The sequence below is a fragment of the Protopterus annectens genome, chromosome 9.part0, assembly GCF_019279795.1.
Source record: "Protopterus annectens isolate FY-2018-M chromosome 9.part0, PAN1.0, whole genome shotgun sequence".
NCBI classification, from domain to species: domain Eukaryota; kingdom Metazoa; phylum Chordata; order Ceratodontiformes; family Protopteridae; genus Protopterus; species Protopterus annectens.
In genome coordinates this window covers 656726827-656753099 of record NC_056743.1, presented here as the reverse complement: position 1 = coordinate 656753099, position 26273 = coordinate 656726827, and the positions used below count along the sequence as shown (strand labels likewise).

The following is a 26273-nucleotide window of genomic DNA, read 5'->3' as shown; positions in this document are numbered from 1 at the left end:
TTTGTCCTTGCGTCATTTGTGAACTCCGGTAGCCGGAACCGTATCCGACGACATTTTGTAATTAAAACGCCTACCGAAGTAATGAAATGCAAAATCGTACCTTCGTTTAATTGTACGTTGATTGAATCTAGCACAAAACCGACAACTAGCTACGTCGTGGTCAGGGCCTAAGCAAGGAATACAGTAAGAATGAAAATCCTTATGAGGTATTTGCTTCCCACATGAAATACAATTATTAACTTTTTCTGACATCGGACTGGAGCAAGAAAAAGTTTCAACGGTGTACTTAGCTTTGAGTAGGAGAAGAAAGTCTTCGGACTGAAGTTTGTTCAGAAAAGATTGTCAGGAGTCAGCCGACCGGCACTTGCGAACTGCTATCACCGCACGGCAAGAAAGACTGGAGAACATGGCGTCGGCTGTCAGCTTTGTACTCCTGGCGCTCTGACGTCAGGGAGCATGGCTGAACAGCCGACGCCGGACCCAGACTTTGGGATTCTGGCTGACCGAGAACTGCCTGCCGGCAGGGGAGAACCCTAAAGTCACGACTGCAACAGTGAAACATGATGAACATCTGAGGTGGTGCAGCCTTCTTGGGGGCATCTGCTTAAATCAGAGTCTCTAGCTTGGGTGGCCCTGATCAGTAATTCCACTCTCTAGGGTGTCAAAGGAGAAACATTATCATTTTGTTTTTTTTGTAACAGGAGTCCCCGTGTCAAGAACTTCCCAAGCTATGTTAGTGACATCCCTAAAGAAGCCCGCAAAGAAAAACATTTGGATAGACCACAAGGCCTTTAGTAGGAGGACAGGAGTCAAAGTCATCCCCCATATGACAAATTTGTTGAAGGAACTATGCAAACCTGGGATCTGTTGAGCAGGAGGATATACTGAGGAGTCTGTTTTTTCCTTGTCATCAACATCAGCAGTAAGTGTCTCTGCAGGTGAGGCCAAGTGCTATCTCTTGCACTGGGTCTTCCTTGGAATCATGAGTCAGAAGAGTCTGAACAGGAAGAAGCACACTTTTGGTGGAGGGCTATGAAAGACCTTGAGGCTCTCTGTTCAACTGTGCAATAAGTGGTAGGGCCAAGAGCTTAAGAACAGGCTGCTCCAGCCTCAAGTGTGCTGCCAGTATCAAAGAGAGACAGTTGTTTTGGGAGAATCAGTGCAGAGCTTACTGCCAGCTTGAAACTAAATAAGATGTTGAGGGCTAGCTCTACATGAAGACACCTAGCAGTGAATACTGTAAGCTTTGCAGGTCAGGACTTACAATGAAAGAACCACAGAAGGCATCATCTCTGAAGTCCCAAACCCCAGTTTGGCAATGTGACCATCAACACCAGCAGCAGCAATGGGAATGATAACATAAACATAAAGGGGACAACAGTCAAGGGAAGACGCACTGAAGCACAAGCATATAAATTTGTCAAAGGCATTACAGCCAAATCCTTTAACACAGGCCCCAGTGTCAATACTAAAGGTGAAGTCATCAAAACTGGCAACCTCTGGAATACTGCCACAAACTATGGGGCAAGTAAGAAAAACTGTTGTCATCCTAGGGTGGGGTGAACACAAAAAGAGACCATCTCTACCCAATGGAATGAGCAAGGAAGGGATACCACAGTCCTCACCAAGACCACCAGGAAGAAACGTTAACTATGTGTACTACGCTCTGACTGCAAAATAAGAGAAATTTCTCTATCATCTCCAACATCAAATAAAGGTACTTTGAGATGACAATTGAAAATATGCTAAAACAGATTCCACCACTTTAACAGCTGTCTTTTTAACTTGTTCTATTGTAGTTTTACCCTGTACCACAGAAACTGGAAAGGATGAATTTGAATGATTCCACCCTTACTTTTTTTTTTTTTTTTTAAAGAATTATGTAGCCAGCTGCTTAAGAAGGTTAAGGCCAAGGAGGTGGAAGGCTCAGTTACCCCGTGGCTCAACAGACACAGCTTGTCCAAACTAAACCATTTACTTTTACTTGAAAAAGTAAAACTCATGATCAGACAGCACATTTGATATTTTTGGGTGCTATACTGTTGTCCAATGAAGAAGACAGACTTCTTGTCTATCCTGGGGAGAAATAACAATAATAAGGCCCCAGTTTTTTTTTTTTTTGAGTGGTTAATGCTAGAAATGTGAACCTATGCAAAAAGCAGGTTGTCAAAGTGAAAGGACTCCTAACTAGCATCCGACTAGGAGTAGCTGCAGTAAAGGAAAGAAGTATTATCTCTCAGAAGTAATAAAAAGTTCATATCAAAAGAGCAGCTTTCCGTGCAGCAAGTCATAAGTGAAATGAGAAAGAGCTGCAGTCTAAGCACTGCTAGGGTGCATTATGAAATAGGCAGAGGGTCTTCGGTAGCTTTGGAAAGTTTATCCTGCACAAAGGTTCTAACACCCATCACCCTTTAATTAACTATCTGGTATTCTTACCAAATCAGACATTCAGCAAAGCAAAGTTTAAATTAGTATTTTTATATACAGAAAAATAATTTAGAACATGTTACCGTATAATGTTTACTGAAAATGGTGTTTTGATATATCAGTCTGCAGACCTTCATCAGAAATGACTACATAACTGAATACCTGAACACCTTATTCTTTCGATCTAATGACACACAGACCATGATATAAACACAGTATGCATTTATGGGCACAATCAACTCATGCTTCAAAAGGAACTCCACAGAAACCATTTTCAATGTACAATAAATGTTTCTACAAATATACTAAACCTTCTGACTGTTTCTGAGAATATCACCTTTTCCAGCATACAGCCTGGTGAAAAACGTAGCTGTCTGCAATGCCAATAGTACAGTGTGATACAGAATACACACAAAGGCAATCAGAAAAGCATCATGGATGGGGATTACCCAGGTTGTAAAGGTGGCAGCAATACTACAAAGTTACTTCATATGGCCTGTCTGCACGAACTGTCTGACGTACTTTGTACTTTAGTATATTCCACCTTAAAAAATACTAAACAAAATGGCACAAGGAACTATATTTAAAAAGATGAAATGCTTTTCTTCTGCAAATGTGTTCACACATACTATTTAAGGTATGCAATGTGGCATATAAAGACACAGCAGTGCTTACATCTTCAGAGACACACAACTGTATTGTTTAGAAATCACTATATTGCTTATTGTAAGGAGTTTCAAACCACACATCAGCTTAACGTTGACAGCCAAAGGTAAACCCATTAAGAGCTTTTCCCATTTACTCCTGAGGGGGAGTAACCTTATGGGGGAATCCAAGTGGCACAGCCCATCCCATGGATTGAGAGGGTGCTACCCCACCCAAGAACAATTTTGGAAATTTTGTCACCATCTATGTTTTTCGGTTGATGAGAAGTTTTGGCCAAAATAGACCTTGGAAAGTCCCCTGAAGTAAATTAACTTTACAAATATGCCAGATAAAATAAGTAATTAAGTAAATGTGCTATTAAAGCTAACAATGCTAGCTCGTTCTCCACCTGCAAAGCAGCAAAAAAAAAAAAAAAATAGTCAAATAACAAGGGTGACCTTCTTGCCTTTTCCTGCAGTTTGCAAACTTTTCCTGAAGTCTTATACAAAAAATGTGAAAAGATAATCACCTGCAGAACATATGTTTCAAGATGGAATCACATAGTTAAATGACATTCAATTAAAGGAACATTAAAGCTATATTAAAACAAATAAGCTTCAAAGAAAAGCATACATTTAAAATCACTTCTGATGCAAAAAATTAATATTGTTTTGTAAAATAACATTTAAATTCTTAATTTTTTCTGACAAAAGCATATCCAATCATTTTTTTTTTCTTTAATGCGGTAACCTACCAATTTTATGCAAGTAAGTTTGTGGTATATATTCTTAATGTTGTGACAGTACCGGAAATACTCATGTAATTTTTATAATTTCAACAACTATTCAAAAGTAAATTATCTTTCATTTTGCTTCTTCTGATAACTTGTTCAGTGCCTGTGACAGTGCTGTGACTGTGGCAAGAATTTTGTCCCGATCTTTGTCCAGCAATCGATCACTGCAGCGCTGCAAGAATTTGTCAGGGTGCCACAGAGCCTGCTGCTGGCGAAGGTAACGTCTGTAGGCTGGTCTGTCACTTGTATCCATCCCATGAAGAATTACTGCTGTCATATCCTCAACAGCTCCATTTCGACATGGCCATGGAATGTCACTGTATGCTAGCTTAGCCAAAGAACTCGAGCCAAAGATGTCACTACATTTCTGTACATACTGCTCCTTTTTGCTGCACCTCAACTCATGTCCCTTCTGATGAGCTCTCAGTAAGTACTGCTGGTGCTCCTCCTCCAGTTTTCGCTGAAATTCTTGCTGTTCCTGTTTCCTTCTTTCCTCGTCTGTCACATTTTTCTGGAAGCTGCAGCCTTCAGTACTCCTGCGTTTAGAAGCGTACTCTCTTGCAATTCGCGCTGCCCAGTCATCATACATTTCAGGTTCAGGATCAATACAGTAAAAGTCTTCTGAAAGAAACAAAAAAACAGAAGCGCAAAAGATTTACTTTCAAAATTGAAAAGACTATGTTACTAACTAAAAACAGGACTACGGTCAACACAGAAAGCACATTATGAAATTCTTCTCCAAGGAAGGAGATAGAAACAAAAGCCCAGGTAAATGGTCTTCACTAAAAGCACATTTGAAAAATTAGTTACAGACATGTCAATACTGACAATGACATACAACTTTCCCTAAATGCAGGGTAAAAATGAGAAGTAAAGCTAAAATATACGGTTTTGGAATGTGCTGACCATGCTGCACAATGATTTTCAACACTTTCAAACCATTAACAACCTTCTCAGGTGTGCAACCTGTTATTTATATAATGTGAATATCCTGTACAAGCGTGCAGACTCAAATGAAAACTCCAAAGCTAAAATCTCACAAGGTATTCTTCTGTTGTTCGGTTATTAATAGAAATCCTGGCTATAAGTCACATCCAGCCTATTCACTGTAAGGCTTTGACGGCAGGTATAAGACTTATTGAATACCAAGAGTTTATCCAGAATGTAGCCTCCCAACCCTAGTCAGTGCAGGTTTTTGGACAGGATACCTTTTCGGTACTGGAAAAAAAATCCTGAAATAACAAGCTTAAGGAAAAATACAAAACATTTTTACAAAATATACAACCACAAACCACGTATAAGTCGCGGTGGTGCAGTGGTAGCGTTGTCGCCTCACAGCAAGAGGTTCTCCCATTCGATTCTCGGCTGGAGCGACTTCTGTGTGGAGTCTGCATGTCCTCCCTGCGGTCAAGTAGCATTCAAAAGACATGCGTGAATGGGCGTGCCTTCGTTGAAGGTTGGGCGTTGAGCTGGCACCTCGGCACCATAAAAAATCTGCTGCCAATCATTAGTGGCCTGGAGTTCCGCTGTGGCGACCACTAACTGGGAAAAGTCAAAAGAAAAAAAACATGCAACCACAAACCACAATAAATATGTCAGAAATTTCTTTTAACTTAAATTCCTTTATATCTTATTGGATAAAATATTTCTTAAAATTATATATTGTGGCATGCATCATGCATATTTGGCTATGTGCTTAGTAAAGACAGAAGTAGTTCGGAAAAAAATGATAACCTTTTTGGTAGATTACTACAAACATGGGAATGGGTACTTTCAGGTTACACCCTTATTTATATGACAAATTTTGATATGGAGGAAAACTTTGAAAGTAGTCAGATCACTCAGTATTTACTCTATACCAAACATAATTCAAAAGAGTACTCCAACACTGTTTAAAACCTCTTGTAGCTGAATAATAAAAGAAATACTGTTAAAATTCAGCTAAATGCACTGGCAGTTATTGCAGGGGATTACGGCTCTGAAGTGTTAATCAGCTGTTTCCTCTAACCAAACAGTTCAAAACCGAAAGCACTTACTGATATTGTTTAACAAATATCTATTTTGCAGTATATTATAATTCAGCTCTTCATTTTCCAATGTATTTAGTTAAATTTTACTAGTAATTCAAATGAATGCTCAGGAATATAAACAATACCACCAAATTAAACTGCTTTGTACAGTTATTTTTCATTATTCTAACCTTCGTATTGGCCATAGGTCTCAAAGTATTCATCATCACATTCAGCACTTATTTTCTGCTGCCACTCTCTTTCCTCCTGTGACTTCCGCTTTCTAAATTTACTGGAGTAGTCCACATATCCTTTGTAACCTACAGACTGCAAAATTAAAAAGGGGTTAATGGCAACAAATGTATGTAACACATGTTCTGCACAGAGAAGAAACACAACTTATTGTCAGATGAGGTAACACATTTTCAGCTACAGAATTCAGTGTTTGATTGCTACATACATGAATACATTTTTTTCAGAAAGCTGATAAGTAGTGTAAAATAGTTCCTTCTACTGTTTAAAAATTGCACTGCATTCTACATTTCAGTACAGTTACATTGAAACTTACATGTACATTTGCCTCACAAGATTAAGATATGTTTCCATTAGATGTTTGCTGTGTAGCATATTGACTATTACACAGCTCTGAACACATATTGCAGACCTGAATGACCTCTTGAAGCTAGGCATTAGTCCCTTACAATATGAGCTATCACATTATATGGTTTGTTGTACATAAAGCACATCTGTATGTTTTAGTTTGCTGTAAAAGATGCAATCTCTTGACATCATAGAAGTCAAGTAAGAAAATAAAGAATGTATATATCTGCCATATTCAGACACCACAGTCTATTATATTTCTGTGCTAATCATAATTCTCAAACAGAAAACACTGCAAATAGAGTCAAAGGCCCTTGGAAAGTAGGTTCACCCACCCCAAAAATGGACATCTAATCAGCATAAAATGTAAATACCAAATAGGACATAATACTACTCAAAAACATGTTTAAAGAACACAGTGACAAAAACAATGAAAAAATCTAAGCACATTATTGGTGTAAAATAATAAACTATATTACAAATGTATTTTTACTTCTTAAAGTGGGAGATATAAGATGTGTCCTCCGTTTTTAATTATTGGTGCCACTAGCATGTTGACTGTATTGTGTTATTTTCTATACACTTGACAGCTTCAAAAATCACATGTGATTAGGGGGATTCAGAAAAATGTGTGGTGGAGTAAATTAATCCTAAACATAGAGATATATTTCCAAAAAATAGGTACCTCATGTGCAGCAGTAAATCACTCTAAAAACAGGAACATTTCCGCAAAATGGGGAAACAGAGAGATGTGGTGCAAAGTAAAACCAGAACAGACCAGAATTCCCTGTAAAGGCATACTATCTAGATAGCAGAAATGGCTTTTATTATTATAACTCTAACTATATGAGATGATGCAGTACTGAAAAAGCAACATAAATCAATAAATAACTTAGTTCCTAAAAAAATATTCTTATTCTGTTGATCAAGAATGCCTTGCTACAGAATGCAAAATAACAGATTCTTCAACATTTCATCAAGTCTAGTTAGTGTAGCTTCAACTGGATCAAAATAAAATAAATGCTGCTTCAACTTGAGCCCACCATTTTTTTATGGACAAGCCCCCCCTTACCCCTATTTGAGTGGAATGAGAGAGATGCTTACCTTGTATACTAACTCTACCATTGTACAACCACAAAGAAAAGACAAACCCCGGGATTCAATAAACTCCATGCAGGAATAGTGCTATTCCTGCACAGAGTGAACAGTGTCCGTTTCCTCTTAGCTTTAACAGCAGCGCACCTTGCATATTCATGAAGGCTCGCTACTGCTAAAGCTAAACAGACACGAACACTACTGAGTGCAGGGGGCGTGTTTAAGTAGTGCACGCACATCTAACATGCCCCCTGCACTCAAAGTGCCATATGGCACTTTTTAAATGCATTTCAGTGTCAGTGTACACTGAAATCAAATAAAATAAGTAGAGCAGTGTGTTCGGACACTGAAATAGATAGGGAGAACAAGAAATCAATGCTTTCCGCCAACACTGAAAGCAACAATTCCAATAGGAAGCAATGCAGGGGGTGTGTGACAGGTACTGTTACACACCCCCTGCCATACCTCTCAACCATGCCGAATTACTCGGTTTTTACCGAGTTTTGGGGTTCAAATGAAGGGGTGCCACGATTCCCGAGTGGCACCCCTTCAGTTCCGATTTTTTTCCTTTTGTTTTCTTTGTTTTTTAATTTTCGCGGCATTAGAACTGACATCATCACGTACGTGATGATGTCAGCTCCCTCATGGCTCCCAGCCTGCGCGATGATGTCAGCCCCCCTACCAGCCTGTCGGAATTGAGCACAAGGAGCTCACGCATTTCTGGCATGACTGGCTGCTCAAATGCGGGAACAGCAACAAGCGGTTGCGGTTGCGTGTTATAAAGAACTATGGATGAATGAATCTATTATCGCTGAAGAACTTCTTGGTAATGTGACTACTATGCTTTGGATAATTAGAAGATTTTTATTTTAGGGAATGTTTTATTTAATTTACTTATTTAAGAAATGACTGCAGAAAACTTAAGTGCTTTTTTTTTAGTTTATTTTAATGGCTGAGTGAGGAGAAACTGTGCACTTTTTACTTTAACAAACGGCTCAGCTGCAAAAACTGTAATGGTCGCAGGCAAGGCAAATATTTTGCTTGTTTATGTGCAGTGTGTGTGTGCGACAGCAGGAGAAGCTGTGCTGTAGTTGTACTTCATTTAAGAAATGGCTGCATTTTGTTTTACTTTTCATTAACTAATGGCTGAGTGTCAGGGCAAAATGTGTACTTTTTACTTAAAAAAAAAAACAGCTGCAAAAACTGTAATGGCAGGCAAGGCAGGGAAACTATGCTTTACTGCAGGTCTTGTAAAGGATATGCTTTCACTTTGCTTTAACGGCTGCACTTGTTTCATTTTACTTAACGTCTGCCTGCATTTTATATATGTGAAACCAGTACTTCACTTATTTAAGTTAACGGCTGGTTAACAGGTTTTATTTTAATGCCTGAGGAGAAACTGTGTACTTCCTGTAAGAAACAGCTGCAGAAACTGCGCTTTACTTTAATGGCTGAGACTCTGAGCGAGGAGAAACTGTGCACTTCCATTTTACTTTAACAGTGGGGCAGGTATTTTACTGCAGGATATATACTTTAACTCTGTGTAACTTTCGTTTTATAATGCAATTACTTTAGCTGCACTTTCATTTTATTTAAAAGCTGCCTCCATTTTATATATGTGAAACTGCTTTACTTTACCAGTACTAGCAGCAGGAATACATTAAAGATGGCTCAGTTTTAATGCCGGAGTAGAAACTGTGTACATTCTTTAAGGAACGGCTGCAGAAATGACGCTCTCTGAGCAACTGTGTACTTTCATTTTATTTTAAATGCTGCAGGAAGCAGGATACATCGGCAAGAGTGTACTTTCATTTTACTGCAGAAACTGTGCTTTAATAGGTGAGGTTTTGAGCAAGTGTGCTTTCATTTTACTGCAGAAACTGTGCATTACTTTAATTTTACTTTAAATGCTGCAGGATACATCAGCAGGAGTGTACTTTAATTTTATTGCAGAAATTGTGCTTTACTTTAATGGGTGAAGTTCTGAGCAAGTGTGTGTGCACTTTCATTTTACTGCAGAAACTGTGTTTTAATGGGTGAGGTTTTGAGCAAGTGTGTGTATTTTCATTTTACTCTAGAAATTGTGCTTTACTTCAAAAACTGTGCTTTACTTTAATGGGTGAGGTTCTGAGCAAGTGTGTGTGTAAATAAATGCCCAGTTGTGATTTAAGGAGATAACCATAGTTTTCAATGTCCAAAGTTTTATGGAATGTTTGGCTCATACTTTTGGTCAGTTCCTCTTAAAATTTGTGGTTTTCTAACATCAATGAGAAGTTGAACTGAATTCACTAAATAATGATAGCCATTTAAGTTTTCAGTCTTCCTATCTTTCAGGAAGTACATGGTAACATAAGACATTTTATTCTAGTAACTTTTCTAAGATTATACAAGCAATGTTTAAAATGTGTCCCTGGTTTGGGGCTTTTTTCCCCCCAATAAATGTATGGCTTTTCCATGTTTCTTGTGCTGCATAGTTCTTCAGGGGCAGAGAAGTTTAGTGCTTGTTATGCCAAGTCCATTTGTGTTAGTAGCACAACAGGTAAAATACTTGCGTTTGATGCATAAGGCTGTGGGTTCAATTTCCCATGGTATATAGATGGATTGTTGATACTGCTTGTACTTTTAAAGGGGGTTGATTCTGCAGTCCTGAGAATATCCTATTTGATGGAGATACCTAGTAACTATGAACCTGTTATCAGTTTGCCATCCATTCCCTATTGCAATATTACTAGCGTTTTTTTTTTTTTTTTTTTTTTTAAGGAACAAAGACAATTTATTCCTCAAGGGCAACAGCCACTTTATTTATAGATGAAACTATGAAATATTAAGTTGTTTGCTAGCAGAAAGCAACCTCTTCATTAGTTACACATCTTACATCTGTCTTTAATGTGGAATTATTTAGATGACTTCTGCAGAGTGTGTATATTTATGGATACTGGTGGACTGTAGAAGTTTAAGTACACTTTTATGATGGAAATGTTATGAATTGAACAGTTTTGTCATTTATTGGTTCATGCATTTTGTTTCATCGCCTACTGGAAAAATGTTTAAACAATAATGAGCTGTAACTGTAAGTCTAGCAAGTGTGCTGTATTATACAAGGAATATAATTTAATAATGTTAGGAAGGTGTATCAAAGAATACATGTAAGCTTCTTGTTTTGTGTGCAAGGGGCCTATGATGTGAAAACAGCCCAAAGGTAATCTTTATCCACCGCTGGCAAAATGCATTTTCTTTGGATGTGGTGTAGGTTTCAATGCTGTTTCAATGAATGTGAGTTTCAAGGGCAGAGAAGTTTTAATGCGAAGTCTATTTCATTGTGACACAGTATTGCTTTGTTTAGCAGATGTCTATTAGTGTTTTACATTGTGATATAAAATGTAAAAATAAAATCCAAATAATCATTGTAGAAGTAAAGCAGTATGCACATTAGTGTTTATGGTAAATGGAATGAAATAGCCAGGTAATGGGACATTGGAATGGCTGCAGGGGGACTCTGGTGCCATATTTTGCTTGTCTGTTCTTCAATTTGTGTTGGTATCCCACAATTCCATTGGAGTGGATGGAGCCACATAATTATATATGCAAATTTTATGTTAATTAGTGTACAGATTTGTACCTATTTTTCATGTGCCCTGTCCAGACTTTTGATGTTTCCAGGTTGAGAGGTATGCCCCCTGCACTGTTAAAGTGCTGTACAGCACTTTGCAAGTGCTTTCAGTGTCCATGGACACTGAAAGCAACAATTTCAATAGGAAGCAATACAGCCATACCCCTCAACTGTACAGGTTTCCCCAGAATACCCAGATGCCTGCCTCACATATTTCTCAACCTCCTAGAGCAAGAAAGCTGTATAAAACCATAAATAATGGGGGGACAAAGGCCCCAAAATAGGGACACTTTTTAAATATTGCACTTAAAAACTTGGAAATTTGATAGAATAAAAGGTTTGCATTAGCACAGATTTCCAGAATGGTATGAAGTCTAAAACACAAATATCTGTCATTATGTTTTGACTTAAACCCAGAGTGATTTGCCAGTGATTTGCTAGAAAACCACAGTCACATTTTAAGTTTGTAAGAGCAATAATTAAAATCTGTCCCTATGTGTCCCCTTACAATTTCCCTTACTGTGACTGACAAGGAGTACAGATACCTGTAAATAAAGGTGGTTTATTAATTTATTTTTTCCATTCTAAGGCATGTTTAAGCATAGCTGAGCGGCTGTGCGCGTTATGACCCTCTCCTCAGCATTGCTTAAACATCCCATAGGAGCCAAATAAAAATATACAGCTAAAATCCTAATGCCGAGATAGTGTAGTGGTTAAAGTCCCGGCTTTGCTTGCAGGTTTTCACGGTTTGAGTACCAAGACAGGCACTTTATTTTTACATGGAAAAGCAGTGTTAAATTATTATATTTATTTTAAATTATGTAGTAATTGATATTTGTCAACCAGGGTAGTGTAACTGGTCTAAAATGGAAGTGTGAGTGCATATAACATGTGGTATCACCCATGTATACACAAGTGCCCCATACAGTATAGTTGCACCTCACCGTAATGTAATGAAAGCACATAGAGGGACATCATGTAAAGTAAATCATATACACTTACTAATATGTCAGTAATGATTAATTAGGTCATTAATCTGATATTTTCAAAAAATGAAAAGTAAGCAATGGTTAGTAGTGCTCAACTATGCTTAGCTGGTTTAAGAAGTGCTTAGACGTAAATGCTAAGCAGAAGTCAGCTCAGCTAAGTGGATTTGCTCATTGTTAAGCAATGATCAGCAATTACTCCGTTAAGCACTGTTCAACCCAGCTTAGCAGATTTGCGCACTGCTTAGCTGAGCTTAACATGTTCAAAATGGTCCAATGACAGCAAAGGGCGGGAATATAGCCTTATTTTAATGACTCAGGCAGGAATACAGCCAGAATCTGTTGTAGCTTGCTGCGAGTAGGAACTATGGGCTCACACTTTCAGGTGCAGCGCTAGGGCATTTTGGAGTCCAGAATCACGGCTGGGCTCCTTGTAGCAAACCATGTGACACACTGCTGCAGGGCTAGTACCATGGCTCACAGTATAAAGCGGAGGCCTGGGACCATCTGGCATACGATGTCACCAAGGAAACTGGCATCCCCCAAACTAGTGAGCAAGTACCACATCACTATGCCGACCTAAAGCGGAGGAAGGGTGTGCTTTTGGCCCAATGGATCCAAGACACTCGGGACAACCATGCTGCAGTAGTTTGTAAGTATCCCAGATATAGCTGTACCAAATTTTAGCCCAAGTATGTGATAGGTATGCATATTGTTTGTTTTCTCCCCCTGCAGTTGCAGCGGAGAGGGCTAGCAATGCTGAGGACCATGCAGACAGACTGACAAGGCTGCGCTGACAGGCTGGTGAATAAAGATCTCCCTTGCAGTATATAGTGAAATAAATAAGAAGGATTAAACTGTTTACTGGGTTCTGTGTCTAACGATTAAAGAAAAGTTTTCCAGACTAATAGTGATCTACAGCATATGCAGTAGTAGAGCACTGTGTCATATAAGTGCAATAAAATCCTAAACCACCAACTGTTGTGTTTATTCCGGTATGTTGTTGTAGAAATAAAATGTGTGCATGTTCTGTACAGAAACTATGGCTTTGACAGCATGAATTAACAGAGGTTGTTTTGAGAACCAGCTAGTATGCAAAACAGTAGATTGTGGAGCTGGAAATCAAGATAAACATGAAATATGACATATGCTATGCACTAAGATCCGAACCCTGAATACTAATGTCAAACTAAGATCCGAACCCTGAATACTAATATCAAATGTAATATAGTGTGTCCCCTGCTGCAGTGCCTTGTGTTAAACCTTTGCTTTCTAGATCATATAATTTCAAAGGATTACTACACAGTACACTGCCATGCATGAATCCCAGGATTACAAGGTCAGACTGTCTAACCCACAGAGTATTAGGCAGAAAACAGTCAAACAAGACACAGCAGTTCACCAGTACCTCAGTATGATGAGAAACAGCCTTGTATTTCATTTTAGCACATCCAGACACGGTTCGAATCCAAGGAGTGGTACTGAAATATGTGCATATATATTCACTCAAGAAATCTTGAATATTTGCAGAAACAGTCAGATAGTGGTAACAGATATTTTCTCCACAGGTCTTACAGATAATGAAATGTTTGTAGTAGCTGTTTAAATGGTATAACAACACACAGTGTACAACTATCCCAATGTCCAACCTCATGCCTGCAAAGGACAGCAGGATAGGTACATACACCATGCCCTCTACCCGATACATGTCTTTCAAGTGTCACACTGTCAGGGCTAGTGGTCAATGCTGCCAATCACCTTGGACACAGACAGGAATGCAGGTAAACTATGCTAGTAGCAAACTCACGCAACCTCATTGCAGGGTACCCCTCTTTGTCAAGTATGCAACTCTGACATGTAAAAGCACCCTCCAGTAAAGTAGCCACAGTTCACCCAGTCTGCCCCATACCATTACAGGTTGACAGTCTAACAGGTACATATGTGCCACAGAAGCTATGGGCCATAGGTGATGTAAAGTGAGGGCAGACCGGTAGAGTATTGAGCAGTACTGTTGTGAAAAATAGAAGTCGATACAGTTGTTAATGGACTTTTTTCTCCCCCCCCCCATCATCTGCATCAATAATTATCATTCAAATACTACAGGTATGTTGTTCTCAAAACCTATTGTTGTGACGTGTTATATTATTGTTCATATATTTCATTGGTTGCATATCAACATACCTTGTTCAAATACCATTATTGGTGGCCTGTTGCTGTCAATGTAACTTGTATGCTGTTAAAATACTTACTGTTGTTCCATTTATGCATGTGTTCTGTTTGCTATGCAACTGTTTCAAATCTGTTGGCTTGGGTTAATTGGAACACCCACACATGCTGTTATAACTGATTTTGAAATGTGTTGTTTATGACTAATCAATATATCTGGCAAAACACCACCACCATAGCACATTTGGGAAGGGAGATCCCAGCAGATCAGATTGTCCTGCCCCATCTGGCCATGGCACTGGGCCCCAGCACATCTGGGACCCAACCTGGAACATCCTCCTCCACTGGTCCTGCACCACCTTCGGGTGCAACCGCCTCAGGGGATGGGGCCCATCCCCCCCTGGGCACGGAGAGGAGCCAGTCACCCAGAGAATGTTGTAGGGTATGGTGCACAGCGTCATCTGCTCTGAGATGGGTGGGCAGCTGCCCCAGATGGAGGGCCGCCTGGTTCACCTTGAGGGGCAGGCTGCCCATCTTGTCCAGCCCCAGCACGGCCACCTTCGGGGCCATGAAGGTGCAGTGGTGACTGACCATGGGTGGGGACCTCAGTCCTACTGTAGCCATTTGGGGGCTCATGGGCCTCTGATTCCCACCCACCCTCCTCATCCAAGGTGTTTACCCCCCTCATGTCTCATATACCGCCCCCCCGTCTGCTGTCCTGTGTGTCTTGTCTGTCTGCAAATGCTACTTATCCTACCGAACCTACCTCCCCAAACATACCTACAGTCCTTTCCCAACATCGCACTCTCACCTTAAAGGAAAAAAAAGGACATATTGCTGAACAGCACCTATGGCCATAGCATCTGGCTCTGTCTGCAGTGACATACATCACAGCTCAGGCCCCTGAGTCACCCCAGGAAAGGATGGCTCACATATGACTATTACTGGAGTGTCTGTTGAACAATACTGACTGTGACACTGCTAAGCCAGCTAATGGGATGTTGTAAATATCCATATGTTACTTGTGAATACAACTATGATACACATTTGTCTTGGAAATCTAAGTGACCTATACAGGGTATGTGCATAGTAAACTACTGTCGCAGAAGTGTGTGTTGAACTGCATGTCATATACTGAGCTCATACCATTCAACTGTCCAGTGTTCTGCACACTGACCACATGTGTGCCTCATAGTTGTAGTCATTTCCTCATAGAGTTATGTTATGCCTGGCAAATCAATGGCAAATCTGTGAAGACTGACATCAGAACATAGCAGCATACATATGAATGTCAGACATCCTCCAGGGTATTTCTGTGAATGCAAAGCCTACTGTGCTATCAACTGACTTTAGTGTGTTACAGCAATATTAATAAGGTGTCACTAGTTTTGGGCCATTGTCCCCATTTATGCATGCAATTGTCCAGATGTCCTGCTCTAACAGGTTGAGAGGCATGACTGAGCAGCAAGTGTGTAAATACAGTGTGCCATACTGACATAGAACAGAAATGTATATCGGGTATTACCTGTGCACATGTATGTATGAGTAGGTTAGCTGGAAGCCTCAAAACAGACATGAGATGCAAAACATCAGGTAAATAAGCTGTACATGTTGTACACGTGTGCAATCATGCTTTCAGTGTATCCAACAGACATAAATGTTTACAGCTACTGCTTGTTGCATTGCCCTGACACAGAAATGGGTACTAGAATAAGCATGATTATCAGGTTTAAATTGGAGAACTGTCCAACTGTGTTATGCCCTCGTGTCCATGCATTATACAAACAGCTATATGAGCACCTACATAGCTGTATGGGCTCACCAATACCCGACTCGTAAAACCTGCCTCCACCAAGGTAGAGTAATCCCCTTTGCTGGACAGCAGCACTACACAAACCACATGACAGGTCACTATATTGGCTGTACAGAGCCAAGTAGGTGCAGGCACCAACTTGGAAGCAAGTCCACCTTTGTCTGAACAAGCATATAAGGTCACAGGTGAATCACTGTAAGGCTAAGAGTACAAATTGGACACATCCACCAAGGTCAGTCACAAGGCCGTCATCACATATGTCTTCAATCTCAGAGGCAACAACCTAACCCACCCTGATGCACAGGGTGAATATAGTACAGTGTAGCTATGCAATGCTGTGTAAGGTGCTGTCTGCTTGCATTTGTTATGGGTACACATCAAAGTGTATGAACCTTATTAGCCATAATGCATTATTGGTGTTAGTACCATTGACTGAATGTAGCCTGACATGCTGTGTTCTGTTGGTGTTCCAGGTGTGTGTGTCTGCAGGCTGTGGCCCTGCAGACATTACCAATGAGGAGTATGGTAGAGTGGAAACACATCAGCCGTTTCAAGGTACAGCTGCATATGTACATGTTTACCAGGTGTGTATGCATGCAACAGTGTGTGAGGGACACTGTTGGCAGATAGTGCGACCTTGCATACATACCCCTTGTCACAGACAGCTAGCCTTCATATATGTCACCTCAGTGTTCTGTAGTACTACAGGCTCATACATACAGAGGAGGTTAGTGGAGTACTGGCACTAGGTACCTCAGAAGCCTGGCCATGACGTTAACCCCAACAGATTCACCTATCTTGTGGGCACACAGTAATCACAGGGCCTTCTCATGTCTACATATTCTACACACATAGGCAACACCCAATGTACGTGTGACATTATCAGTTGTGGAGTGTGGGGCACAAGTTGTAGTAATGTGACAGATGGCAGCACATAGCATGCCCACAGCAAGTGCAACACAGGACACCCTCTGGTATGCTAGTATGGCACCTTCTTTGTGTGACATTACCTTCACTTACAGTATTCCTCATGACATTAAGGTGCTTCTGATGTGCAATTATGTCTCTATGCAATCAGTACAGACCCATATGACATGTTTCTTGTCCCACAGTTCTGGGACCACTTTTAACTGTTTCAGTTGTCAGCACAGGTTACCCCCTGCCAAACATGGACTGCAACCTGCAGGGTGGTTCAGACATACCTCTCAACTGTACACTTTACACAGACTGTCCTGATGCATGCCATATATCAGTAATGCATTTTCTCATCTGCCTGTGTCTGCCTGGCACATTGTTTCCAAACAATTGCGGGCTTCAGTCATAACATAATGGCAGACATTATGAGTTGCACAATTCATACCATTCAGACCATCTATGCTAATGCAAACCCTGTTATGCTATCTCCATTATATGTTTGTAGGAGCAGTATTTCACTGGTGTCCCTATTATGTGTCCTTTGTCACCCCATTACATATGGCTTTGTGAACAGTCCTTGCACTGACCGCTTGAGAGGTATGGGTAGATATGGTGGCCATATCTCTGACCTCTGCATATGTGTGCAGATTGTCCTGATCTCTGACACATGATTTCTTCACACTGGTCATGTACATGTGGTTTTCTGGCCAACATCTGGTAAAACAATGACAGACTGACATTGTAGGTTAATGACAACTACTATATGTAACACATACCCTTTGGAAGGTGCATTCAATTGTATGACCTGTTCCGCTATCCATTTCCCATGTATGTCACAGCAATATGCAATGGGTGTGCCCATGTTTGCTGTTTGCCCCAGCTTCACATATGGCATTTACCTGATGTCTATCTGTAGACTGCTGCAAGGTGATGCGATACAGTGATAGGGTAACAGTCTATCAGCATTATGTTTCAGACAGGTACGAGGTCTGCTGTTGCCATGTCTGTCACTACAGTGACTGAAAGTTTGGCAATGTGTCTCATAAATGCCCATTGTTAGGGATCACAGACAACATACTGATTGCAAACATCAGGGTATTCCGTATACATATGTACAGATGGCTGGTATGGGCAGTACAGTTTAACATGTCGCATGTACAGCAGATGACATTAACTGGCTCTGCAAAGTAATGCCATGGTGAATGAGTCAACAGGCCTTAAAATGATATACCGACACAAACAGTCACAGGGAATATGCTTCTCAGACACACACACAGTATCACAGTTGCCAGTATTGAGTTTAGAACCCCTTCCTATCTAGTTGTTGGTACTACTGTGTTATGCAGCTATTGCATGCACCACGGAGCTTATAGGATTGAAGAGTGTCCTAAGGTACTTCTAAGGTGTATAACATCACCAGCCCTTGTAAAAGTATGGCAATGGGGAAGTGTACTGGCAGGGAAATGCCTCACGATACTGTATACTACAAATATACACACTTACAAACACACACACATACACACACGCACATGTTTGCCAGAACTGAGGCTAGACCCCCTGCCTATCTAATTAATTGTACTGTAGTATTACATAGTTATTGCACGCGGCATAAGGCTGAGAAGTGTATACAGGTACGTCTATGGTGGATGACATCAGCAGCCCTTGCAAAGACGGCAGTGGGATGTGTAATGGGTGGAACACACCTCATAATGGTAAAGCCCACACCCCCAGAGGATATGGCCTCAGCCAAACACACACACACACTTGCCAGGACTGAGATTATAACTTCTACTTATCTAGTTATCTGTACTATACTATTACAAGATTATTGCACGTGCCATAGAGCTTATAGGGCTGAGGGTTGTCCAACAGTACTTTTAAGGTGAATGACATCAGCAGCCCTTGTAAAGTAAGGCACTGGAACATGTTGTGGATGGAAAGGTCCACAAAACACTTTATCCTATGAACCTACACACTTACGCTCACACATTTGGCAGTAGTGAGGGAAGCCCTGCCTATCTAGTTATTTATACTGTAGTGTTACGCAATTATCGCATGTGCCACAGAGCTTAGGGCTCAGGCCAGTCCAAAGGTACGTCTTCGACAAATGACATCAGCAGATCTTGTAAAGTAGGGCAATGGGAAGTGTACTGGGTGAGAAAGGAGTAAAACTTTTATTCCTACACACACCCCTCCCCCACACCCACACTAACATATGCCAGGACTGAGGTTAGAACCCCTACCTATATAGTTATTTGTACTATAGTGTTACACAGTTATTGCACGCACTACAGAACCTATAGAACTCACAAATGTACTTCTTATAGGGCTGGGGCTGTACAAACCTATAAACACACACACACACACACACACACACACACACACACACACACACACACACACACACTCTAATTATTTGTACTATAGTGTTACACAGTTATTGCATGTGCTACAGCACTTATAGGGCTGACAGGTGTCCAATGGTACCTCTAATGTGAATGACAGCAGCAGATCTTGTGAAGTAGGGCAATGGAAAGTGTACTGAGTGGGAACAGCCTCCAAATACTTAAAACTACAGATACACACACAAAGGCAGGTGATGTGATATTATAACTCCCACCTAAGTACTATTGCACAATGGATCTCGCTTTCCTGCTAGCACATGCGACTGGTTATGACCAGTATGCCACTGTCCGCAGCAGGGCATCGCTCTATGCCATTCAGGGTATCCGTGTGTATGACTCACCCACTATGTGTCCCCCTGTGTCTCTCTCTCCCTCTTTATATCACTGTCTGTCTCTCTCTTCCCCACATCTGTGTGTGTGTGTGTATGCTTGACATATTATCTGTTGCCCATATATATGTCGGTGTATCACATGCAACAGATGCGGATATATCACATATGGGCCACCTACAGCTAGCTGGTGATAATCCTGTCTGACGGATGTGTGTGTAGGGACAGTTAAGGTGCACATAGCTGTCTGTATGCAAAGACATATATGCACAATACAGTTACACAGTCTGATGTGGGTTCCAACATGGCCTGTGATAGGAGCATGCCCAGTATGACCTTCTATAGTGATAGTGGGACTCCATTCCAGAGATAGTTGTACTCCGGTCTGGGATTTTGTGTGCTACAGTCATACCTCTCAAAAGTAAAAAGGACTTTCCTGGAGGTACTGGGTTTGTTTTAGCAGACATTTTCTGACATATCTAAAGTCAGACACTGCAATGTATTGTGTCACTACCTAGTGACAGACATCCTCAAATTATCACAGTGCTTTACCAGAGGAATACAAGATGTATGATGCACAGACCAATATGAGCCCGACTACATACATTCTTGCCCAAAAAGGCCAGTTGAGAGGTGTGGCTACAGCCGGTCAACTGATGAAGCTGTGTAAACAAGTCCAGCAACTTGGTGATATACTGGCTGGGGATCTCCTACTTGTGTGGTATTCTTCTTACCTGCAAAGTCAGATCCTGGTGTGACCATACCTCTAAACTGTACATTTTTTGGAAGACTGTCCAGGTATTTGTCTAGACGTTTTGTCCAGTCTACATAAACTTGTGTTTTTATGGCAAGTTAGTTGCATATAATTGAAGACTGATATTACAAAATAATGACAGACAGTGTTTCAGACTTCATAACCTTCAGACAATTCCTGCTAATATAAAACCCTTATTCTACCAACTTTCTCAGTATGTGAGGGCAATATTTACAGCACGTGACTATCATTGTGCCTTTGTCCCACTTTTATTTATGATCTTGTCCAAAATGTCTCGCTGTCAGATGTTGAGAGGTATGGGTGTGGGTACAGTGTGCATTCTACTCTGCAGAAATGGTCATTATATGTGTAGTATATTCCACATAGCACTCTGACTTCTAGGTATGTCAGTGGCAGAGCAGTACAGGGTAATGTGGTGAACCACTGACAGACAGCTGTGTATAGGTTGATAGGTTGCTATGACATTAGTAGGGTACTGCCCTGAAGCCCTTATAACCTACGCAGACGGGAGTGTAGCCCATGTTACAACACATCAGCACACAGCGCCCCTGTCCAGCAGGGACACAGGTGGGATCACAGGACTGTAATTTGGGTTTCCCGTGCACTTATACAGGGAGCACATCACTAGGGGTATGGAGGCACTTGGCTTGCTGTTGACAGGGAGTGTATTTCATAGATGGAGGAGTGTGTGGGATATGTATCTGTCACACCAACAAGCAGTGCTAATATCACAGCCCAGGTTAACGCTGCACCTACAGGTTGATGGAGTGGGCCTTGAGTTCCAGATATGCAACTGTCCCATCAAGGCAGGATCTGGATTGCTTTGCATGCCAGACAGGGGTCACCTCAGCAGAGTATGTATGGAACAGGGTAGTGGGACAGTGCTGTTAGCCTATCTGTGTAGGGTAGGCGTTTGGTGTAAGGCCTTCATGTTTGCAAGACCCTGGTATGTGGAGTCTACGTGGTCTGTATGTTTGTGGAGCTCTCATGTGATTTTTGCCTCTGAGGTATCCATTGTTTGGGTTTTGTATTATTGTGGACCTCCACTTACATGGGTGTGTGTTGTGTATTTGCAGGTGATGTTTACTGACTCCTTACACTGCATGGCACCTATGTTACTGCACAACCTGTTCTGGTGTGCATATTCTCCATTTGTCTGGCCAGTGGTTTCCCTTCTCCTTATGTGTGTCTCTTTGTCCTTCTGTAGTCCAGTCACAGGCTTTGGCCATAGTAGCTGCTATGTATTTGTAATTCTGATATGGGCAGGGTACATGCCATTACATCACACACAAGGTTGTGGAATTCACACCTCTGAGTGTACCTATTTAGCAGGTTGTCCATCACTGTAACACTCCATTTGCTGGGGTCCTTAGATGGTTTGTGTTGCTATATATTATAAAGCTACATGTGGAACTAGGTGTCATACCGCCACAGACTGACATCTGGACAGGCCCAAATATTACAGTCAAAGGCCCACACATGGTGACAGGGTGTTAATAATGTTCTGCCAAACAGACAGTTGGGAGACCAGTTTGGTAATTGCTTGTTTGCTTTAATGAGTATGAGGTCTGCTTCCCCACCGTCTGCTATTGCTGTTTTCACATGACCCTTTCTTGTTTTGCAAATAGTTGGCAGGCAAATGCAATGTTAGGAGAAGCAGAACAGACATACAAAGCATACTTGTGCTCCTTCTATGCAACCTGTGTCATTCCAGGGGTATGGCTGTGCTAACACAGAAAGGTGGCAGCCATTTATACACTAGCAATACGCTGGCCTTTGGGTACCTGCTGTACTATTAGGCACCATACCTCTCAACTTTTGAGAGCTAGATATCTAGACAAAGCCATACGTAAGTGGGGGATAGAGGCCTAGATATATGGACCATTTTTAAGTATTGGCCTTACAGACCTAGAAAGGTGATTCAATAACAGGTTTTGCATTAGCATGTGTTTTTCTATAGGGTATGAAATCTGACACTACAATCTGTCATTATTTTCTGACCTTAGTCTAATGTGATTTGCCAGTGAATTGCCAGACAACCACTATTTCATGATATACAGACCACAACTATGATGCTTACCTCTGGACATTCTACAATAGGTCTGCACAGTTGAGAGGCATGGTAGGCACTGTGTAGGTTACTCCAAACTGTGTACCCCCTGTCCATGATCTGTCCAGCTTTCCTGCAATAACAAATATTGACATCTGGACAGTGTGTACAACTCCTACCGTAGGTTTAGCTGACATGCAGATTAGTTGGCACTGCAGTTCTTGGAGCATGGCCCTGTCAACCACAGTACTGTACCTAGGCCACTATGACACAACAGCCAGGAGTAAGTGCTGGCCACATCCTGACAGTATTAACCACACATATACATAGCTCATTGACCCCTGCATATTGTGGACATGCAACATGTTGTCATGTAGATTGGGACAGGCCTGGCAATCTGTGCTCTGCTGCTATTTCCCTACAAACATACATGTTATTGCAGTTCTATGGGAATATGTGTGTGGGGAGGCACACCTGTCAAATGTACATATTTGCACAGACTGTGCTGCTATTTGCTTTACATTTTTGTTCTATTTAGCATAGTATTGTGCCTTGTCTTGGAGACTAGAGGTATATCACTAAATCACAGGTCAGAGTGTAATGGCATAATTTCAGTTTCAGACTTCTTACTCTTCAGAGCCTTACTGCAACACCTGCTGTACTATCACTGTGTAAAGTCTGTAGGGGGTATTTCAACATTGTTACCATTTCTGGGCATTTCCCAGACATTTCTTAATGGTTTTGTATGGCTAACTTGCTGGATGAGGCTGAGAGGTGAGTATGGGACCCCCCACACTGACATCCATGCCTGTGACCTATGACCCCCCAGTTAGCTGCCCCCCCCACATATACTGCAGTGGGATCTGTTACCTTGGGTACTACTGCATAGTGTGGAGAAGCCAGTAATGGGCAAACATTTTCTGGTGTCCCACATAGCTGTCAGTTGTCTGCTTCTACCCCAGTAGGCCACCCCATTCCCTTGCATGCATATAGTGATACCATAGATATGCTATCAGAACATACTGCTACCTTCATTTATTGTTAAGACGACTGACTTACCTTGTCCCTGCAGCAGTTGTGAGGACAGTGCTTGAGGGCTGCCTATGATGGATGCACGCAGTACACTGCCTATACATGGTAAGGTATAGGAAGTGTGATATGTGTGTGGCATCCATTTTTAGTGTGTGTGTGTGTGTGTGTGTGTGTGTGTGTGTGTGTGTGTGTGTGTGTGTGTGTGTGTGTGTGTGTGAGAGAGAGAGAGAGAGAGAGAGAGAAAGAGAGAGTCGGAGAGAGGTGTCAGTCCCTGGGCCTCTACAGTGTCAGTGTGTGTGTTACACATTGCCTCTTTGCCAAGGCCAGGGCATACTGGGCACGCCTCAGTCTGCCTACAGGAGCTGGCTTAGGGGGTTCCTCCTCAGAGTCCTTCTGTGCCTGTGGAGACCTTGGCAATGGTGGGGGGCTGCATGGCCCTTCCCTATGCTGTTCCTGCTCCTGCTATTTCTGCAGGATCATATTGTGTAGCATGGCAAATGTTATGAACATGTGTCCAAGTGGCTGGAGAGTACTTCAGGGCTCCACCAGATATGCCAAGGCAGCGGAACCGTGATTTGAGCATCCCAAACACACACACTATGATGACCCTGCTTTGTGCGTGTGCCTCATTATGGCGTTCGTGAGTGTGTGTGCATTTCTGACGGGTGTCATCATCCACGGCTCCAGTGCATAGCCAGCATCCCCCCACCAGATGGCTATATGAGATGTCCCCCTGGCAAATCCCTGGTAAAGCTGTGAGGAATGCCAGATGTGGGAGTTGTGATAGCTTCCAGGGCTGCCAGCACACACATTAATGATAATGGCCTGGACACTGCACATAACCTGGCAAGCTGATGGAGTGAAAGCCCTTGTGGTTTACGTAGACCCTACCCTGTTCATTAAGTGGTGCTTTGATGTGGGTGCACGTGCAGTCTATGGCACCCAGGACTTCTGGGTAGTCTGCTACATGGTGGAAGAAGTGCATATTGCTGGTCCTCTCCTCATGGGTGCTGAGGAAGTAAATGTGCTCACCGGCATGTGGTAGCATAGCATCCAGGAACTGGTGGAGTACCCTGGATGCAGATGCCTGTGAGACCCCCCCAATGAGGTCCTCAGTAGGTCTTTGGAAAGTGAGACCCCCCAATGAGGTCCTCAGTAGGTCTTTGGAAAGTACCTGTTGCTAGTATTCTTAAGGCTATACATACCTTGGTATCCACTGGGATGGGTTCCCCTCTGTTGGCTCTGGGTCTGAGATGAGGCCAGCACAGCTCGATGAGTTGCTGAAGTATGTCCCTGTCCACCCTGTAACACTCTAGTATCTCCAGATCATGTAGCCCCTGGTAGATTACCCTGGGTCTGCACACTCTTCCCCTCCTCCTCAGCCTGGATCGGTTGGCAGAATTATCCTCCTCGCCGCTCTCAGCCTCTAGCACATACTGATGTATCAAAGCAGCAGCCCCTAACATTTTGTCAGTTAAAATTCTCCCAAGTGTGTACACCAACAGGACAGAGTTTGTGGGAAAAAACAGACTGCAAGGTGTTTGCATAGTTTATACTGTTGTGCTGCAAATGCTGCCTTTATGATTGGCTGGCTATGATAGATTCCACCTGTCTACTATATTATTTGTACTCGATTGCTTTTATTCTGCTATTTCCCATTTTCTTTTTTTTCCCTTTCCATTTCTGCCACTTTTAAGCCCCATTGCGCTCCATGCAAAACCCGCTGCCGAAATGTAAACAGTTCTGCTATTTCCGGGGGGGGGGGTTGTTTGTTTAAGAGATGGCGCACGCCGCGCAAACCGGTTTAGCTAAAGTAAACACTTTTAAGCAGAAATGGCCCTCCCTAGATGCGAACACACTCCTCATTTCATGGAACAAGTAAATACAGCCTCAGACATACCTTCTTTCTTACCTGTGCTTAGCTAAGCTCAAATGGAAGCCGTGGAGCTCCAATGTGCTTACAACAAGCATGACACACCCCCTTTTCATGTCAGTTGCTTCTCCTGCTTACACCACTGCCTTATAGCTCCTACACGGTTAGGTGCAGGCAGACAATGGTCTCCCATTTTGCTATTCAGTAAAATTTGTTCATTTGCATACCCCACTGCCTTAGTCCCTTGTTACACCACTACACCAGAGACTTTCTCCTTAGCAACCAGTGTTACCCGTTATTGTTTTGATTCTGCATGCTATACACTATAACGGCAAAAGGCAAATTTCACTTAAAATTGTCTTTTCACATTTTTTAATTTTTCGACATGATCTCGTTTGTGTGCCACTGCGCTATGCTTAAATGGCCGAAATCGGCCAAAAAAAAAAAACTTTGATTTTTATAATTTTGCAACTCTTTTCCGTGCTAACGGCCATATTTTTGGCCACTGGCATGCCTAATGATTATAATACATGCTTTACTTTGAGCTGTCATGCCCCCGTTTTCATTTTTGCAGAAATGTACATGGTCAGTAACCGAATACATTTCTGCAACAGACACTGTTATGGCACAGATGCCCGCCTGCTTACTGAATCACCAATTCACCTAATTTGCATGGTTTTCACCAGCAAATGAGGTAATTAGCATTATTCAGTGGTGTCCATGTCAGAATAGTGCTGGCGGGCTCGTGCA

At 41.8% G+C, this 26273-nt stretch overlaps 1 protein-coding gene across 2 annotated transcripts in view; it reads right to left on the bottom strand.

Annotated features, from left to right (window-relative positions):
- Positions 1 to 2634: 2634 nt before the first annotated feature.
- The window catches only part of NFKBIL1 (NFKB inhibitor like 1), a 91177-nt gene continuing 67538 nt past the window's right edge, over positions 2635 to 26273 (bottom strand). Inside the window, exons 4-5 of one of the 2 annotated variants that reach the window (XM_044083241.1) lie at positions 6066 to 6201; positions 2635 to 4486 (exon numbers count right to left, since the gene is read on the bottom strand). In XM_044083241.1, the coding sequence (XP_043939176.1) occupies positions 3936 to 4486; positions 6066 to 6201 (687 nt within the window). In that variant the 3' untranslated portion in view covers positions 2635 to 3935. The remainder of the gene's footprint in view (positions 4487 to 6065; positions 6202 to 26273) is intronic. The other variant, XM_044083242.1, reaches the window with a different exon arrangement.